Source organism: Acomys russatus, chromosome 28 (assembly GCF_903995435.1).
Source record: "Acomys russatus chromosome 28, mAcoRus1.1, whole genome shotgun sequence".
Taxonomy (NCBI): domain Eukaryota; kingdom Metazoa; phylum Chordata; class Mammalia; order Rodentia; family Muridae; genus Acomys; species Acomys russatus.
In genome coordinates, this window is record NC_067164.1 from 43200690 (window position 1) to 43214800 (window position 14111).

Genomic DNA, 14111 nt, shown 5'->3' on the forward strand with positions numbered 1-14111 from the left:
TAAGAGTGCTTGCTAGCTGGGCATAGTGGCACATGCCTAATCCCAGCACTAGGGAGGAAGAGGCAGGCAGATCTCTGTGAATTCCAAGCCCAGCAAACCTGAGCCTCCACACCCACATTTAGGAGTGTTCTACAGTGTCAGGATAATACAACTGCCAAAAAAGTACACGAGGCTATCCAGACAGCTACTTTATCAGAAAGCTACTTTATTTAGTTACATCATCTCTCTAGAATGATCAGTGATATTTACTGATGAATGTACACATGCCAGGGGCTGGCTGCAGAGCACAGATTTGCAGGTGTGGAGGGCAAAAATGGGCTCCTCTTCTCAATGTCCATCCCCCCAGAGGATGCTGACCCTGTAGGAAGCATTAAGAGATATAAAGAGATGTGAGCTTTGAAATGACTCCCTAATTATATACTGCTGAAGAAAACAAAAAATGCAAATGTCAAATAAGAAAAATAAGCTGGAGCCAGTTGTAGTGAGGCATGCCTTTAATCCCAGCACTCAGGAGGCAGAGGTAGGTGGATCTCCCTGAGTTTGGGGCCAGCCTGGTCTACAGAGTGAGTTCCAGGAGAGCCAGGGCTATTAACACAGAGAAACCATGTCTCAAAAAACAAAAGAAAGAAGAAAAATACATTGAAAATAAAAAAGAGTTCACTGGCTTAAATATGTATTTTTGCATTTTTCATGACAGGTTAGTTGTTCAGAGTACTGCTAGCTGAGTTCACAACCAGGACGGACAGGACTGGAGGCTCTGTGCTTGCCCTTAGCACACGTATCTACATAAACATCTCATGCGCACTCTTCTGCGAGAGCCAGCTGAGCACTTGCCTGCACACTGCCTCTGCAGCAGCCCTGAGATGCTGATGGGCTGCCGAGGTGGTCCAGTCCATGAACCAATAAGGCTGGGGGAAGGACCTTGTGCTGCTCTGCTGGATAACTGTGATGCTGGAGCTGGTGAGACTTCCTTGTAGGGCGTCTGCAACGGTGGGACTCTAATAATACATTAAACAATAACAAAGTCACAAATATTCTTCATAACCCTGGTAACATGGTCATCCAAATGCTGACTATGTGTGGCCTTAATGATGAAAAGCATGTTTTGCACACACAGGGTGAACAAGGCCTGCTCTAGGCTGGGAAGATGCTGAACAGAACTTGTCAGGAGACTGTCTTTGTTCTGTCAGGCAACCTAGGGCCTTGCTGTACAGATGGTGACCAAAGTCAAGAGGCATCTCTACTTTCCCTAGAGTCCAAGACAGTGAGGAGCTGAACAGGAACTGAGGGATCCAGGGTCCTTGTAGCCTCATGATCTGTTCTGCCACCACAGCTAGCTTGTATCTATCTGTTCCTGGAAGCCACCTCACTCCACCTTCCCCAGTCCTTTCCAGTAATTCCAGGAAGTTTTTTTTCCCTTGAGACAGGGTTTCTCTGTGTGGCTCTGGTTATCCTAGACTCGCTTTGTAGACCCACTGGCCTCGAACTCAGAGCCCACCTGCATCTATCTCCTAAGTTCTGGGATTAAAGCCAGGTGCTGCCACGCCTGGCCCATCTTGCCTCTCTAGGCCACCCTGTAGCTCCTCTGCTCCTTTAGTCACCAAGCGCTCCAGGTTCTGTTCTCAGCATTCTGAAGGTTGTGGAGACTTCCTTGGCAAGCTTACGCAGACAATGTTTTCTACTATGGCCTCCAGAAAGATGAGTCTTGACTCATGTGTGCTGCCCAAACTCGGCTTACAGGCTGAACTCGGCAAGGTGCTATACCATTAGCCAACTGCCTTCTCCTTCTTTCTAATCTTTACTTTGTTTAAATTTTATGGTTTTTGGACAGCCTGGCATCTTGTAGTTCCTGGGGACACTGCTTCTGCTGGCAGCTAATTTCTGTAATTCATGAACAGCCGGCCTGTTCTCACAGGCAAACCTACTTGCCTACAGCCTTATCTTCCTTTTTCAAATTCACACACACACCAACCTTCCTTTTGCCTGTGCATTCCCGATGAGCAGAGACTCCCAGTGAGCCCGGAGGCCACGGAGTTACTCAGGGTAAACCACCACTACTTCTTGCCTTCCACAGAAAGCACAGCACAAGTTTACATTCACTTTTCCCTGCCATTTCTGCAACCATCTCTAGATAGCCACCTGTTACTGTCTTACCACAGCCGTTTCAAACATAGCCTGGATACTCAGCAACATACCTGTCCTGTGTATATAACCTTCCAGTCCAGAGCAGCCAGAAAATGGGTGCTGGGGTTGCAGTGCCAACCAGGGGACACAAGAGCCGGCAGAGAATGAGGCTGATGATTCAGGTGAATCAGCATCAAGGAAGGAGGTGGCAAGCACTCAAGGGCAGGCCCAACACCCTTGTTAGGTGCATCAGTCAGCAGACAAACGCTAACGACCCAAGAGCCAGACATGGCTACACACACCAGGCCGCGTGCTTACTGCAGCTCAGTTAGCTAGAGGTAGGCAGCAAAATGGAGACTTGATCATGGCATTGTAGGAGCTCAAGGGCCTACAAGCAGCTGAAAGATGACGGCTGGCCGTTGAGTGCTCAGAATGTATGTGAGAGACACTGGGAGTTGCCTAGCTGTCCATGGAAAAAGGTGTACTGAGTGAAAGATAAGTCTTTAGAGTTGGCACACCTCAGCCACGGCCAAGCCGGCCGTCCCTGCTTCTGTGAGGTGTTCTATGGGGACAGCCAGCCTGCTAGCTTTACTCCTCCAGCATCACTTCTCATACAAAGGCAAAGCTGGGAAACTGCAAGAAAATCAAGATTATTTACCTCTTGGCTTTTACAGGAAACATTTGTGACCCTAGCCTACTCTTTTAAGGAGCTATTGTGTAGCCATTCAATATTTCTTTTTGAGGTCTCTAAGTCAAAACTCAAACTATACAGTGCAACATACAATACAACCTTCTGCAAACATGGACATATAGGATTAAGAGGCAACCTGTTAGCTTCAACCCTGGCTGGAGGTTTTGTTTGGCTTATGTTTTGTCCTATGGGGACCAACCTGATAGCCTTCGTCATGCTGGCATGGCTGGGTGTCACGCTGAGATGCTGGGGTCCCCGGCAGGAGACACTACCTGCGGAGGGAATGAAGCACGTTGTGCCGTGTTAGCGTGCCACAGAACCAGATCATACCCTCAGCTGTTTCTCTGCAAGTGTGGCCATGTCTCCATTGTGAGACCACTATCAGTTGGCATATGCATGCACAGGAGTCTTCTAACTCTAGGCAGCTCTCTGAGTGTTACTATGGCCCATCACCCAAGTCCTTCCCGTGCCACAGGAGGGATGTGTTTTGTGCCCTATCTTCTCACTTATACCCTTTTCAACTTGGACAAAATGTGAACAATTAAAATAAACTGGCAGCTTGATGTCAGTAGTTGGGACCAGAACCAACTAAGCCAGTGGACTTTCATTCTCATAAAGTTGCTTCTGAGCCATGGTATCTGCTCTGCTGGCTAGTGGTTAGTCAGGGGGGACCAGACATGTACCCCGTGGTACAAAAGTGCTTAATGAGTACTGGATAGCTACATATGAAGGCCTGGAAAGCACCTCCAGGAGAATGCTGCATTTGCACTTAAAAAGAATGTACATTCTGCTATTGTCAGGTGATGTCTGCATATGCCCTTTTTTTTTTTTAAAGTTAATTTGGCAAAATTTCTTCAAGTCTTCTAACTTCTTAGCAATTACATAGCCAGTGGTTTATCAATTATAGGGACTAGAATATTGAAATACTATATAATTTTAGCTGTTGGATTTCTCTTTAATTCATCATATATTTGAGTTTATTGTCTATACACAGTAATTGTTTTATCTTACTATTATAGTGAGCATTTGGCATCATAAATATCCCTTTGTTACTAGCAATATTGTTATTTTAAAATTTACATTGTTTAACTGTGAATAAAAACCACTTTAGTTCCTTTCTGGCTGGTGTTTGTATGGTGTCTGCTCTGTAGGTTTTCCTTCATCTCTCTGTGCCTTTGAATTGAGTATATTTCTTATAGACAGAATATCCGAAGAATTTTTATGCCAGTCTGACAATCTCTGCTTTTTTCTTTCTGGAGCATTTAGTCCATTCCACTTGTAGCAACCAGAAGCCCAGGTAGGACACTAGCCTATGGGCTGTTCCCAGTCAGCGCCTGCCCAGCCTAGCCCCAATCACCCACACTTCTCCATCACCATGTCCTGCCCCAACTCAAGCAGAGGATCTCCAGCTGGACCAGAGGCCACACCTGTCAGCTGCCAGAACTCCAGCCCCCATGTTAGGTTTAGACCTTCTACTCAACCACAGGCCACTCAGACAGAAACCAAGAGCAAAACACTCATTCAACAAAGACAAGCTCAGAAATCCGCACCTAGACCTATAATCACCCCAAACCCAGATGCTTAGAGGCCGGTACAAGAATACAACCAACAACAGCCAAGGCAGTATGTCACCTCCAGATCCTGGCTCTTCTACTACAGCAAGCCCTGAATATTGCAAGAAAAACACCTCAATATCAAAGATAGACATTACCTCATAGTAAAGGTTTGGAAAAAGATTTTTACAAGCAAATATATCTAAAATAAAAGCTGGTATAGTCATTTAATATCTAACAAAATAGACTTCAAACCAAAATTAATCAAAAAAGATGGGGAAGGACACTTCATATTCATCAAAGGAAAAACCCAGCAAGATGACCTTTCAATTTTCAACATCTATGCCCCTTGTGAAGGAAACACCACTAAATCCCACGCCAGCCTCACACATTGACAGTGGGATACTTCAACACCCCAGTCACAAATGGACTAGTCATTCAGACAGAAGCTAAGCAGAGAAATATTGGAGCTAACAGATATTATGAACCAAATGAACCTAAAAGATATCTACAGAACATTTTACCTAAACACAAAAGAATACATCTTCTCAGCACCTCACTCAACATTCTCCAAAGTTGATCATACATTCAATGAAAAAGCAAGTCTCATCAGATAGAAGAAAACTGAAATAACCTCCTGCACCCTATCAGAGCATCATGGATTAAAGCTGGACTTTCACAACAGAGGAAACAACAGAAAGCCTATAAACTCATGGAAACAGAACAGCTCCCTACTGAATGACTACTGGTTCAGGGCAGAAATAAAGAGAGAAATTAAAGACTTCCTAGAATTCCATGAAAATTAATGCACAACTTACCCTAATTTTTTTCAAGACAGGGTTTCTCTGTGTAACAGCTCTGGCTGTCCTGGAACTGGTTCTGTAGACCAGGCTGGCCTTGAACTCACAGAGATCTGCCTGCCTCTGCTGGGATTAAAGGCGTGTGCCACCACCGCTTGGCTAACATACCCAAGTTTCATGGGACACCATGAAAGCTGTGTTAAGAGGAAAAGTCATAGCACTAAGTGCCTTCATAATGAAATTGGAGAGATCTCATAGTAGCAACTTAACAGCACACTTGAACGCTCTAGAACAAAAAGCAGGGGGCAGGATTTCATCAAATTGAGTGCTAAAGTCAACAAAATAGGAAAAAAAAAAAAAAAAAAAAAAAAAAAAAAAAAAGAGAGAATACAAGATAGACAAGCCCTTATCCAAACTAACTAAATATCCAAATCAACAAAATCAGAAATAAAAAGGGGGGTGAGTCATAACAACAGACACCAAGGAATCTTTAAGTCATACTTAAAAAAACACCTGTACTCCACAAATTTGGAAAAATCTAAAAGAAATGGCTAGTTTTCTTGATAGATACCACTTACAAAGTTAAATTGATGTCAGACAGTGGCTATAACCCCTAAGGAAATAAAATCAGTTATTAAAAGTCTCCCAACTAAAAAAATCCCTGTTTTAGCACAGAATTCTATCAGACCTTCTAAGAAGAGCTAACACCAATCAATAGTCCTCAAATTACTACACAAAGCAAAATCAGAAGGAACATTGTCAAATTCATTTTATGAGGTCACAGTCACCCTAATACTCAAATCACACTAAGATTCAACAAAGAAAGAGAATTATAGACCAATTTCTCTCATGAACATGAATACAAAAATACTCAACAAAATACTTGCAACCCAAATCCAAGAACACATCAAAAAGACCATCTACTGTGACGACGTAGGCTTCATCCCAGAGACCCCTGGAGGGTTCAACATGTGAAAACCAATCAGTGTAATCCACCATATAAACATGTGAAAACCAATCAGTGTAATCCACCATATCAACAACATGTGAAAACCAATCAGTGTAATCCACCATATAAACATGTGAAAACCAATCAGTGTAATCCACCATACAAACATGTGAAAACCAATCAGTGTAATCCACCATATAAACATGTGAAAACCAATCAGTGTAATCCACCATATAAACATGTGAAAACCAATCAGTGTAATCCACCATATAAACATGTGAAAACCAATCAGTGTAATCCACCATATAAACAAACGGAAAGAAAAAAAACCCCAATCATCTCATTAGATGCTGAAAAAGACTTTGACAAAATGTAGCACCCCTTCATTATAAAAGTCTTGAAGAGATTAGGGATAAAAGGGACATACCTAAACATAATCAAGGCAACTTATAGCAAGCTGATAACCAACATAAATTAAATGGAGAAAAGTTCAAAGTGATTTCACTAAAATCAGGAATAAGAAAAGGCTGTTCTCTATTTTCATATCTATTCAATATAGTACTTGAAGTTCTAGCTAAAGCAATAACACAACTGAGGGCGATAAGGGGATACAAATTGGAAAGGAAGAAGTCAAAGTATTATTATTTGCAGATGATATGATAGTATACATAAGCGAGCCAGAAAATTCTATCAGAGAACTCCTACGTCTGACACACACCTTCAGTGAAGTGGCTGGACACAAGATTAACTCAAAATAAATCAATAGACCTTCTATACACAAATGACAAATGGGCTGAGAAAAAATTGGGGGAAATTGCCCTTTACAATTGAAAGGCAAAGTATCGGCTCAGGACCCCCAAGACTAATTTCTCAGCACAAAAGAGATTTACTTAACCCAGAGTGACAGAGTGCGGGAATAAGAGACAAAGACAGGAGACAGGGAATGAGAAAGAAGGGGAGGAGAACAAAAGAGAGCAGGGGAGGTGTTTGTTTTGGAGTGGGACAAAGGACTGCCTCTGGATAGAGAGGGGTGGCACATAGGAAAATGGCAGTGTATAAAAGTACAGGAAAGCACCACATTAGGATGAGGTGTTTAATTTTAAATGGGCATGCTTATTAGGTGAGCCAAAGAGGGCTTTGATTGCTGGACTTCAATACTTTGATAGCTGGACCTTGGTAGTCAGCCTCAGGAAGAGAGAGTGGCTACTTTAGGGATGTCATCTAATGGCTTTTAGCGAGGCAGAGGGGATGGGAGAAGGGCCAGGCCTGCAGAGCCATGCTCACCAGGCCTAGAAGACTGCCAAGGGCTGGGGAGTCCTAACTGCTAGGCGCACACAAGCACTATCATATTTGTTACCTAACCCTGAGAGGGCCAGTACCTGAGGCCTGCACATAAATCGTAGTACTACAGAATGTTAGCTGCTCCTGCCTGCAGCTTGGCGGAAGAAAAGGGCTATGAAAGCTGCTAAGATCACCCGTGGCAGAGCTTCTCACTTATTCACCATTCCCCAAGCAAGTAGAGCACAAAACAAAGGAACACAAAACAGTGGCTGCTAACAATTTATGAGCCATGTTAATTGTTTTCTCTGTGTGTGCTTGGAGCCCACAGGTTAATATTAGGTTTCTTCTTCTATCTTTCTCTTCTATAGTCTTTGAGATATGAATCTTGCCAATTTGCCAAAAGTGAAACTTGCCAATTGAGCTGGCCCGGCTAGCTAGTGGGCACCTGGGGAGTGGAGCTCAGGCCCTCCTGCTTCTGCAGCACGCACTTTATTAACCAAACCTCTCTCTACCCCTGTAAGTTACCCGTATTTTTATACTGTTCCATCTGTACAGGGATAGAGCAGGGGAGGATTGTGAGGAAAGACCTTAAGTTTTGAAAGTTGATGCATTAATGAGAGCTCCCATATGAGAAGAGGCAGGGCCTGGGAGGATTACTGGACAAGAGTCATGGGGACAATGTACCAGTCGATTACCAGCAAATAAAGAGGCAAAACAACCTTTGACTAGGAAAACAATACCAGTTTTATCCATGGTGCATGATCCCAGGAGTTTCTCCTAAAATGGTTCACAGTATCTCTGCTGAGGTGAACCCAGTTTCCCTGCCAACTAGTGGAGGGCAACCCTTAAGTAGTTAAGTACAGACAGCTTTGGTGAAATAGGACTTTCATGGAACATATCCTAGTTTGAAGCAAGGTTACAGGAACTTTTACTTACCCATGCGTCCACCCTGAGGAGGGCTAATCAGAGAGATTCTTGAAGGGCCTGCTGCCATCTCAGGCTACATACGCAAAAGAAAATAGCCAGTGAAATTTCCAAACTGCCATTTGTGAGAGTCCAATTCATGTCCTGGAGCTCTAGCTCTGCAGTCCTGTCACCTCTAACCAAACCACCTGCTCCCTGGGTGACAGCCCTTCAGGCAGGGCAGGACAGAGGATCCGTCACCTCTGCTCTCCCAGGCCCTGAAACAGTAAATGATTCATGACTGCACTAAGTTCCTTTAGGAATACCAGGAAAGGACAAGAAGTGTATTGAATGATCTTGGTTGGGGCTGCCTGGCTGGACCCTGCTTAGGTCCCGTCTCCCCAGAGACACTAGGAGCACAGGTGATGCCACTAGTTTGCTTGACTCAGAAAAGACCTTCTGTCTTGCGAAGTTTAAAATGTCAATGTGTAGCCTGACACCAAAATTTAGAGTTTCACTCACTGAATTCTGATTTCCCCAGCTGCAAGGTGTCAACTGTGCCTGTTATCTTCACTATCTCTAGCTCACTCCAGCTGCTTGGGTGCAAAGGAAACCTGACGCTGAATAACTGAGAAAAAACTAGAGTCCTTCTTCACCATTAATTTGGGGATGTGGAGAACCACAAATCCATGCACAACCCTGAAACAAGGCCCAAGGTAGAGAAGCAGAAGCAAGTGTCTAGCCTTCAAGAAGCTGACATGCAGCAGGGATCCGGGGTCTCTGTGAGGCCTGAAGTAAAGGGCAGGGCTGGGGAGATGCCCAGGGTAGGGAGGTATACACTGAAGGAAGTGAACACGCACAAGAAGGAAGCTGAGCAGAGAGAGGCTCAGTGTATCTTTGTGCCAATGTATCTCTGAAGTACCCCTGCTCACTCCCTGCTGAAGTCCCACCTATGTACTCTGGAATCTAGATTGCATCACAAGCAGGTTCAGGAGACTCCCTTGGAAGTGAACGTGACTTCTGATTAACAAGTGCACACACCAACACCTACCTTGGATGGCTATCAGCATGGCCCTCATCTACAGAGCACTTAGTCAGTGCTACCTGAGAGGCAGCTCTATTAAAACCCTTGAAGCAACACACAAGAACGAACTCACACCAGAGAAACAGAGTCATCGCGTGCACGCAGTGTCCTTCCTCTGTTCCGCCCTACTGGTTACAGCCCACTTGGTAATGCCCCAGCCTTGTGAAACATCTCTGGGGGCCTCATGTTTAAACAATATAGCATGCACAGAATTCAGTTCTGCCTGAACTGGGACGGTGACCCTCACAGTCCATTCCTAGGCTTTGGTTTCGTTTCCTCTCTTCTTGTTTCTCTCCAGTTCACAGTATGGTTTTGTGTCTCAGGCCTCTCATTTCTGGCCCACTTATTTTTATGGGCCGATAGGGTTCAGTTTATAATAAGCAGTTTGTTCTTTCTTTTTAGAGTATGGTCGGGGCAGGTAAAGCATAGGGCTATGAGCTCTGCCACTTTTGCTCAGCAATGCTGCCTGCCCCATAGGCCTGGCCATGAGGACAGAGGGAGTGTTCTTGTTTCTAATCACAACCCACCCGTTCACTCTGGTCTCAACACAGTAGCAAACTCCTTTAGAGACCACCATGTGCCTTGCACAATGTGGTAGCCCAGGCATGCTTACCTTTCTTGCTGGAGGAGTCAGGTCAATTTCCATTGACTCTATTCTATAAAACAATAAAACATACTAATGATACTGAAAGTTTATTATAATTTAAAACACCAGTTTAAAGATCCTTGCATGTAGTAAGTCAAAGAATGACTTTCCAAGCCCTTCCATGGAGTTGTTAGGTAGTGGTTAGTTATAGGTCTGCTACCTCTTGTGTCCTCTACTGGCTGCTTTCCAACTGTAAGTTAGGCATGGCTTCTCTAGAGCAGAGCTCCAGTCTGCTTCTTAGCTCTTCAACTCCTACCTAGCCCCATTGACTAGACCCCTAAGAACAGGGACACTCATTTACTGCTGCTAACATGTATCACTAGCCCACACATTATAGCATCCATTAACCAAAAAACAGACAGGGAAACATCACCTGGATTTGGTGGCTACCCTGGCTACCTGATGGTAGTGACCTCAGAACCAAGAAACGCCCTTTCTTGACTCTTCTAGCAGGAGTTGCAGGATGGCTCAATAGTTTAGCCTACATATTGCTCCAACATCTATGTTAAATTTACTTTTCCTGGACAGGGCTGTCACCCCAAAAGTTTCTAGATTCTTACCTTCCTCCTGGTCTTCAGTGTCTTCAATCCAGACATCCACTCTACATAATACTCTCCTGGTGACAACTCCCTATGTGGCAGCTAGAGTCAGTGTGGGTGACTGGCCTGATGACTCCACACCCCACAAGAGAGCACACATGTGCTAGAGTGACCACTTCCCAAACACACTCACGCCTGCCTGCTGCAGACTCATCTACTAAACTCCCAGAAGAACCCGTTCAGAGAACACCCTGGGCCCATTAAAGGCATGAGCCCATGAGGATTTCCTCCTTATGTCTAACTCGTCATTTCTGACTCATGGAGACTGTCTTCCCAAATCAGGTCTTAGGATCATAATGGTATGGTGAATGTGCACCTTCCAAGGGACAGCCAGAGCTTCCCAAGGCTGAATTGTCCCAAAGGCACCCAGGGACACAATTAGGGCTCTCAGAGTAGAGTGGTACATGAGGTGGAAGGACCATATCACTACACCCAGACACTAGCTTTCACTTTGGGGTAGGGCAGAGCTTTCTGGGAGGCTTATAGACACACGATCATACTCAACTAATTACTGTGGCTGCAGGTATGGAGTACCATGACTTTCCAGTGAGGATCTAAGTCCTGACTCGGGGACCGGAGCTTTACACTAGTGTAAGCTAAGTACCCAGGGCAGCTGGACACTCTGTAGACTACTCTTAGTTAATGAGTGTGATTTGGCGATTTGGAAGGAGAACCTGATAGGAAGAGAAATGCAGATACATCCATGGATATGAGTGTGGGTTACTCAATTTTCACAAATACTTGCACCATCCCACCAGGCCCACATACCTGTCAGGGAGTGAAGAGTTGGGTGGCAGCAAGAGATAGCCATTTGGCTTTGCTAAAGGAAAAATGATAAAAATAAAGTCTTTATGTTGGTGCCTACTTCCTGTGGCTCAGCAGCCAGGTGTCTTTATATTCTCCTTTATGACATTACTTCACTTACTTGCAACTGAATGTTTGATTGTGTTGAAAGTTGCTTGTTGTGATGACCTCATACTAAATAGACAGAATAAAGGTATTAGATTAATAATGAAATTGATTTCTCCCTTATTCACCCCAAAGTATATAAAGGCTTGAAAATAGTTAACTGCATGAATCTCTACCTGTCCTCTGGCCCACTGCTTTGTTCCTTCCCAACTGGAAAGCAATGTAACACCAACACTGGCCACCATGTACATGCCTGATACTTTTGTTTAAAACTATTATAATAAAGGACCACTGGCAGGTTATGTTTTAATTGTGTGAAATTCAAATGTGACAATAAGAGACACTAACCCATTCAGTTTTAACAGCTAACAGGAGAAATGGAGACAAGTAACTGAAAGTTGTGTTTTCCCTTCAGAAAAGCGAGCCATGAATCTCTGAGACAGAAGGCAGCAGAGACAACCTTGCCTGAGGTCTTATGCTTGGTAACAGTGCTCAGTGTCTGCTGCATACTAAGATGTCTGTTCATAGTAGGGTGCACCCTGGGCCCCGCCTGCCTGGCCTAACCTGGCAGATATGGGATGTTTATGTGCATACAGGGCAAAGCATGTCCGTTTCCGCAGACTCACAAGGCACGTATAAACAAAGCAGATGAGCTATTGCAGCCTAGGCATTGGTCTGAATGTGAAGACAGTCTGTGTTTGCAACCAATTCAGTCAGACCAAATAAGCTAAGAATCGGTACTCATCAACAACTGCAACTTGGACTTCTGACCTAAGGGCACTTCCTGGGTCCCTCCCCAGTGCTCGTTCTCTCATACCACCACATGTCCCTGTCTGATCTATAAGTTCATTTACTGTCCTCCCTTAAACAGAAGCTTCTGAGCACAAACAGTTGACATATTTGGCTCACAGGAACTTCTGAAGTCAAGAGTGGTGCCTCTTAAGTGCCCACGGAGGACTAGAGAGGGCACTGGATTTCCCACAACAAGAGTTTCAGGCACTTGTAAGCTGCCTGATACGTGTGTTGGGAACCAAACTATGGCCCATGGAAACCACAGCAAATGTTCTTAACTGCTGAGCCATCTCTCTAGCTCCTCAGTTTTTGAAAATAAGGATGGAGGAAAGAGGTCTTTTTCTTCAAGACGGAGGCAAAGAAGAGCTTAGTTAGGAGCTCTGACAGGTACTAACCCTGTCTCCCAGTCACGTTCCCAGGCCCAATATGGCTATGCCTTCAGGACACCTTCATGTGCTTGGTTGGTCAGGCCAGCAGGTGCCTATACTCAGGTAACCCGTGAGAAACATCTAAGTGATCATTCCACATATAAAAGCTTCACAGGAAATTGAACCATTATCTAAGAAAAACACAACCACACCTGAGCAAAATGTGTATCATGTCTTGTATCACTGTGTTGGTTAAATAATGGTGTGTTATAAATTCCATATTTTATGGATATTAAGTGCTAACAGACAGTTTGACAACTGCAGTATCATTGAGGCATTGACTAAAACAGACAAGAAATGAGAAATGTTTGTTTTAATGTTTGTTATTTTCCAAATAATTATACACTTACAGAGTGTTGTGTATTTTTGGTCAGTTGCAGCACTTTGGGATGTGCTCTGATGCATGGCTGTACGGTCCATCTTAATTGCCAACTTGATAGGACTTATCATCACCTAAACCTTTGGTATGTAAGCGAGCAAGTTTCCAGACTGGGTTAACTGAGTTGGGAAAGTTTATTCTGCATGTGGGTGTGGTACCATCCAATGGGCTAAGGGAGTCTTAGACTGAACAAAAAGGAGAAAGCAAGCTGGCCACCAGGGCTTACCTGTTTCCTGACTGCAGAAGCACTATGACCCGGTACCTCATCGCTACTATCTCCATGCTCTAGCTACCATGAAGGACTGCCACTTCAAAATGTGGGTAAAAATAAACTTATTTCTTTAAGTAGTATATGCTTTTGTCATGAGAAAAATAATATAGAAAATTGGTACTGAGCACTGGGACTGCTGCTGTGATAAAGATGACCATGTGGTTTGTAGGGAGAATGTGGAAGAGTCTGGAATTTAGGGTTAGAAAATTCTTAGAATACCATAAACAGAACTGAATGGGTGAGTCTGGTGGAGGGGATGGTTGGAAGAATAAAATGTTCATAGAAATGTAGATGGTGGAAGCTCAGCTCATGAGATTTCAGAGAAGGGTTAGAGGCCATTTGTGTTCTGGCAAAAAAAAAAAAAAAAAAAGGCTATATTCTACTCATGTTCTGAGAACTTCGTGAGGCTGAATAATAATAATAATAATAATAATAATAATAATAATAATACCAAACCAAACAAAACAAAACAGAAAATGCTATGTTTAAGTATGAAGGTGACAAAGGATAGACTGGTGATGACTAATACTATCAACTTGACAGAATCTATAATCTCACAGGAAACAAACCTCTGGGCATGTCTATGAGAGAATTTATAGGTTCAGTAGAAAGAGGTAGGAAAACCCACCATAAATTTAGGAAGTACTATTTCATGGGCTAAGGTCCTAGACTGAATAAAAAGAAAATGGGCTGGGCATCAGC

General features: G+C 43.8%; 1 protein-coding gene across 1 annotated transcript in view; it reads right to left on the bottom strand.

Moving 5' to 3' along the window:
- Positions 1-206: 206 nt before the first annotated feature.
- The window catches only part of Rnf212 (ring finger protein 212), a 30874-nt gene continuing 16969 nt past the window's right edge, over positions 207-14111 (bottom strand). The window contains exons 6-12 of the mRNA XM_051170505.1: positions 11556-11608; positions 11399-11450; positions 9999-10041; positions 8335-8398; positions 3015-3087; positions 835-998; positions 207-358 (exon numbers count right to left, since the gene is read on the bottom strand). Of these exons, the coding sequence (XP_051026462.1) occupies positions 246-358; positions 835-998; positions 3015-3087; positions 8335-8398; positions 9999-10041; positions 11399-11450; positions 11556-11608 (562 nt within the window). The 3' untranslated portion in view covers positions 207-245. The remainder of the gene's footprint in view (positions 359-834; positions 999-3014; positions 3088-8334; positions 8399-9998; positions 10042-11398; positions 11451-11555; positions 11609-14111) is intronic.